Below are 6059 nucleotides of genomic sequence, written 5' to 3'. Positions count from 1 at the left end.
GTCTGAGGTCGACCTGTCCGACGTGGGGTTTGCCAAGGTGGCTTTCTCTGGTTTGAGGGTCCACAGTCAGTATGTCCCCCTACTGCTGTGGACGATGTCCGTTTCCCTGCTGCTGGTTTCTTGCTGGCTGGGTAGCTGCCATCTGAGGACACTGTCGTCTGACATGTCCGACTATTCCACATTCCCAACAGCTGGTCGCCCTTCTGATTTGCTGCGGCTCTGGAGTAGTCCGACCTTGGCTTCTGGGTCGGCTACCATTGACCGCCAGTCTTGTCGTCAAGGTGGTCAGCTCCTTTAGGGCTACAAGGACATCTTCCAACGTAGCCGATTTTGTAGCTTGTGGGAGGTCGACCTGGGCTGCCTTGGGGTCATCCTCTTCCTCCCCTTCTATAGCCATGATGGTTGACCTTTGGGTCAACCGAGGATTAAATGGCTGAATTTGCAGAAAGTCATTTCCAGCCTGCACTGCCTCTCCCAAAGTCTGTGCTCCCACCGCTAACAGATGCCTCTGTAGATAGGTGTTGCCCAATGTCATGGAGAAAGCATCTAATGCCATATTTGCACGATGGTGCTCAGGCAGATCAGCATAAGCTATATTGGCTAGTCTTTCTACTTCCGCAGCATGATCTTGCAAGCTAACCTTGACTTCCTTCTTGAGGTTTAATCGACTCCTGGCCTCTCTAACTGTCAGACCAAATTTAAATCTCAAGGCTGCAAAGATGGCATCTGTAGTTTCTCCCCTGCCACAGCTTTTAGCACCATCCTTCAGCACCTTTCTGAGGTGCAGACGTGCTGACCCTGCAGACCATTGATTAGCTTCAGCTACTTCCTGAAACTGACTGATGAACAGTTCAACATCATCACTGCCATCAAACTTAGGGGGCTTGAAGTCCCTCTCTGGTCGAGATTGCCGTAAAGCCTCAGTTATGGCGTCAGCCATCCGCCCATACTGATCAGCTTGATAGAGGTCAGCCTCAGCTGCCTCTCTCCTAGTTGACCGCCTTCCAGGCATGGTCAGACGATCTCACCGCTGCCACCAGTGTACTGGTTTTTGTCTTGGTCTACCAGTGTACCTAATGGCGACCCGACAAGTCGGCTTACATTAGCTTGCCGTGCCTATAACTGTATGTGATTATAGAAGACCACATCAACCCTAAGGTCCGTCGTCTGATTAGCTTAGGTCGACCTCTCTGCTACTAATTAGGTCGACCCAGTCAGGGCACCTTTAGCTGCTGACCCCCGTAGTCAACCAGCTGACCGATGATGCCTATACTGGTCAACTATCCTGCATTAATTCTTGCTGACCGCTCAAGCGAGAAATGAAGAGAGAGTGTGTGTGTGTGTGTGTGTAATTGTATTGACTAGACTACAAAACAACTGCCCCCACTGCGGGCTATGCCTTCCTTTATATAGGTTGCAGCTCGCCCATATAAGGGCATAATGACTATATATGGTAATAATGACCATATATGGGTTAATGACGCGGGGTTGACTAATAATGTAAGTAAGCATGCACTTGCAATGAGCTGTATAATATGATGAGTAACAAATCTGCCACATTAGTTTAGGTTTTGAGATTGAACTACTATCTATGGTAATCTGATAGTAAGTGAAAAAGTTGTTTTTGCTGTTGTATGTTGCATAGGCCTACAGCTGTTGTTGTATACTTCACCTAGACGTACACGACTGAGCTTAAAAGCAGATACAGGTTTCGGTCGTAAGGGTATTATTTATACGACATAGCTTTTACTACTTATTAAGTACTATCTTTACTGTATCCTTGCTACTTATATAGGAAAAGGCTGGGTAGGTTGAGTCATGTTTTCTATTTCCAGCTACAACTCTGGCATTTTTTAATTTTTTACATCAAATAATACATACACATAAATATCCCTTTGAGGCCCGAGGACAACTTAATTGTGCTGCAATGATGAAACTTGGTGTATGCAGTGTCTAAGTAGCACTTAGAACAAATATTTTGTCAATTTTGTTTTATTTATTTTATTTGAAACATTATAAAACGTTCCTCCCAGGGGACGCTGGACTTGGGTAGTTACAAAATTTTGACATGTACTTGATAATAAAATAGGTTGAGCAAGTAATTATGACAATTGTATTTTGTACAATAGTACTGGCACTCTACTATAAAGCATGCACACAGCTTATAAGACTAGGAGTGAAACTCCTGCAAAGTCCAAGTGTCATTTAATTATGAAAGTCCAGAAAACAGTTTCTGTCCGGCATCGTGCAGAGGAAAACATCACAGTGTACACATTTCACACTTGTTTTGAATTTGCAACCTTCTCTTCGGCAACGCGCACTGTTTTTTAATCTCATTGCCATAGGTAAATGTTTTGCACCTTTTTCTCGACTTTTTTGTGTTGGGAGAGGTACGACTTGACGGTATTGACGTGGAGTGTCATCAGGATCATCACTAGAGCTGCTGGAATCCCAAGCATCATCAATAAGTTGCTCTCTTAGCAAAAAATGGTAGTCATACAGCTGCATTATTTTGGAACCTGTGTTGTTCCTTCTGTATTCTAGCCAACAGTTGTTCACAGCTACATCTGTAAGATGCATAATAACTCGGATCGACCACCGCTTTGATCGTGCCGTAAACCGATGGTATGAAACCATCTGATCACATAAGTCTACTCCTCCCATTGATTTATTGTATTCTCGAACGGCAGCTGGTCGAGGCACAGTAAAAAATGACTTAGTCTTTTTGCACCATCTCCGGCACTCATCTCTTGGTTCTAAGCCATGTAAATAAGAAGCAATAAAAATGCTCTTGTTGTCAAACCACTTTATGATGCTGATCTGCTCGTCTTTCTGGTTTGCAGAGACATATAGCTCCATGGCTCCTCTATCTTTCTTCTTCATGACTATCTGCTGAGAACGTTACTGGAACATTCTTGAAGCTAATAGTCCCTGTTAGGGATATGTCCTTTTTGGCCAAGTGATCTATCAAAGGTATGGTAGTAAAGAGTCTGTCACAGAATACACGACTTCCTTGCACCACATCTTTAGTGAGCTGCAGGACCGCTCCTACTCCTTGCCCACCCGAACCATCGTCAAGCTTGTAATCTTTAAATGTATTTTCACCCTGATATATTTCGAAGTCTATTACCATGCCACTAGGAATTGCTAGCACAAAGTTTTTGAGGCCTGTTGGGGACGGCTTTCGCGGCACGTATTGCCTAGCTGGACATCTTCCGGTGAAAGATATCATCTGCTCATCAATGCTCACTTTGTCTCCCCTAGCTACCTGTGTGCAAGCAGTTCTTATCTGTTCAACGAAGGGACGGACTTTCCAAAGTCTATCTGCTTTTTTCTCGTGCTCATTTACCGAGAAGTTGTCAACTACTTTAAGATTATTTCTGATTTTAAAAAACCGTGTTCGAGACATTGAATTTGCTATAATTGGTACCCTCGTCTTCTTAGACCAATACATTCGCAGTCTCTTCATGTTGATGCAACCCATTATGAGGCTCATCCCAAAGAATTTCTTAATCTCTGCCATCGTTGTACAAAGACTTTTGCCATGGTTCTGGGCATGATACTGGTTGGTCAGATCAGCTATTGTTTTGAATGTGTCATCATTCAGGTATGCGTTGAATGATTCCAGTGATGTCCTATCAAGCACTGGTGGGTCAGAGAGTGCAGGATGTTGGGAGAACCTACTGGGAAACGTGTCACTTTTCTTGAAATTATAGCTTCTCTTTTTGCTCGCATCCTTTTTTTGGTAGGAGGTTGTGGTTCGGCAACATCATCATCTGTGTCAGCATCATAATCTTCATCACTGGTGTTTTGAGAAGCTACATCTTGTTCTGGGTTGTACTCATCTTCGCTTGACAAGTATTCAAGATCAGACTCATCCAGTTGGGCTAATAGATTATTATCACCATCCCCATTTAGTGACAAATACCGCTTTTTTGATGAATTTCCTACAAAAATTAGTTTTATTGTCATAAAAACTTGGACAAATGCACACATGAGCATTGTTGACAAGTCAGCAAAATAAACTGTGACTGATAAATACTTCAACTTTACATTTCTGAAATGTATGCTAAAAATTGTTTGTAAGCATTAAGCTCCAATGTCCCCTGCAGAGGACATCAGATTTAAGCTTGAGCAAAATAACTTCTAATACTAGTAAATAAACTTTAAACTAGTTCAACATTTTGAAATGCATGTTAACAACAAGAATATGTAGTTTAAAATTATAGATGCACTGCTTGAACAACTATACAGATAAATTTACCTGGAAGGTTTGAAGTTTCACACTTTGAAGTGGAGGCAGCCATCTTGAATGTTTTCTACCTCTCACAAACGAGAGTGAAGCATGTACCAACATGAGAAAACAACAAACACATTGTCCCTTGAGAAGGTCATTAGACCTTAATACCTACAAATTGCTAGGCTCAATGGTATCACTAATAAAAGAATGTCCTCGTCGGGGGACTCATGGCCTCAAAGGGATATAATTGTTTTCAGGTGGCTTGAAAGTGTAATGAGTGTGTGGAGTGAGATGTTCAAAGCCATTTGCTTAAATTTTAAGCGTCTTTTAGTGGCTGTACCTATCCCACTTGTAGGGCGCCACTAAAAGCTACCTGAAGCTCTAATGATCCTCCAATGATTATGCAGCTATAGTTAATACAATGCTTGTAGCTCTACCTAACCCATTTTAGAATAGGTAGAGCCGGTAAAAGCTACCTAAAGCTCCAATGCTCCTTCAATGCTTATGCTGCCATAGCTAATCCACTGTTTATGGCTCTACCTAACCCACTTGAGGCTTCGGTAGAGCCATAAGCGCTTTTTATGATAGGGTAGGTTGAGCCACCAAAAGTAATCGTTACGAATACATTCAAGTTCACATACATCTTATTTACCACAAAATAATACTAATGCTATAAATATGTATGAAAAAAAAAACTCTATTGTGTTTAGTCAATTTCAATTGTTGCAGTTTCTATTTTCCAATAATTAAAAATTATAAAACTCAAAATGCAAACTAATATATGCTGAAGATTATGCGATGTATGAAGTGAAAGTGTTAAAATCACTGTGCCTGTTCTTTTGCCAAGTTCAATTGTTTCTATAGAGGCATGTGGATTATGATTATCAAGAATCAGCTACACTGGTTTTTCGGGTGTGCAGTGTGAAAGAACAATAAAGAAGGGAACGTACTCTGTTGCAAATATGTTGTTGGCCATGTATCCTGATTTTGAAGCAACCTCTTTCGCACCAGGTGAAGTACCATCCATGAACACTACCTTCATAAATACACACGGAAATATGTACACTAGAGGTATTTAGGTGCCTCCAGCATTAATAGCACAACACAATGTTGTCAATTATCTAGGTTCTTGTGATGCACTAGTACCAACTTGCTTTTTACCTCGAGTGCTTACTTCTTTCACAAGGGCTTGATTGGTTGTTACGCCAGTCTCATCTAGATTGTAGAGATGCTGAGGTTCAAACTTGTACCTAAAACAAAATCCATATTTTGACATTCACAAGAATTTAAACTGTAATGAAGAGGTATAAAAATGAAATACAAGATCTTATTAATGCAATTTCTTACTTTTCAACAAAATCTGTTAGAGCTAGGGGCAATAGGTTAGTAACTCACCTCTCTAATGCATTTGACAGTTTGAAAAAGAATGCCTCCACCACTGGACGGTTACAGCCAGCCTGTTAAGTCAGCGATTTGGGCTATGGCCCGCGAGCTGTCAGTCTATAGTTGTTAAAAAAAAATGATTAGTCCAATATTTCCTTATGAACAAACTTAAATAGGAATATTTTATTTTAGGTGAAACTTAAGTCCTAGCTAGAAGACCTACTCCTAACATTAATCATAAATTTGAGTGCTGAGTATACAATTTTACTGGCTAGATTGTCGGTCAACAACACAAGCTCAAGTTTGCTCTCGTATAATGTCATCCAGAGCCATTTGGCCTTACTAAAATTTCACAATAATTGTGTTTTAGTTTTGCTTCTAATTTGTTAACATGAAAGACCAACCTGCTCTGAGGCTTGTTGTCCAGCCAGTAGAG

General features: G+C 41.1%; 2 protein-coding genes across 2 annotated transcripts; both read right to left on the bottom strand.

Annotated features, from left to right (window-relative positions):
* Positions 1-1014: 1014 nt before the first annotated feature.
* Positions 1015-2859, bottom strand: LOC137388152 (piggyBac transposable element-derived protein 1-like). The gene is made up of 2 exons (XM_068074659.1): positions 2361-2859; positions 1015-1073 (listed from the first exon to the last, which is right to left on the bottom strand). Exons 1-2 carry the CDS (start codon positions 2857-2859, stop codon positions 1015-1017), a joined length of 558 nt encoding a protein of 185 aa, XP_067930760.1.
* A 7-nt stretch (positions 2860-2866) lies between these two features.
* On the bottom strand, positions 2867-3523 carry LOC137388140 (piggyBac transposable element-derived protein 3-like). The gene has a single exon (XM_068074648.1). The coding sequence runs from the start codon at positions 3521-3523 to the stop codon at positions 2867-2869; it is 657 nt and encodes a 218-aa protein (XP_067930749.1).
* Between the last annotated feature and the right edge of the window lie 2536 nt (positions 3524-6059).

The sequence above is a fragment of the Watersipora subatra genome, chromosome 1 (assembly GCF_963576615.1).
Source record: "Watersipora subatra chromosome 1, tzWatSuba1.1, whole genome shotgun sequence".
NCBI lineage: Eukaryota > Metazoa > Bryozoa > Gymnolaemata > Cheilostomatida > Watersiporidae > Watersipora > Watersipora subatra.
The sequence above is the reverse complement of the archived record's forward strand: the minus strand, read 5'-3'. Positions and strand labels throughout refer to the sequence as shown.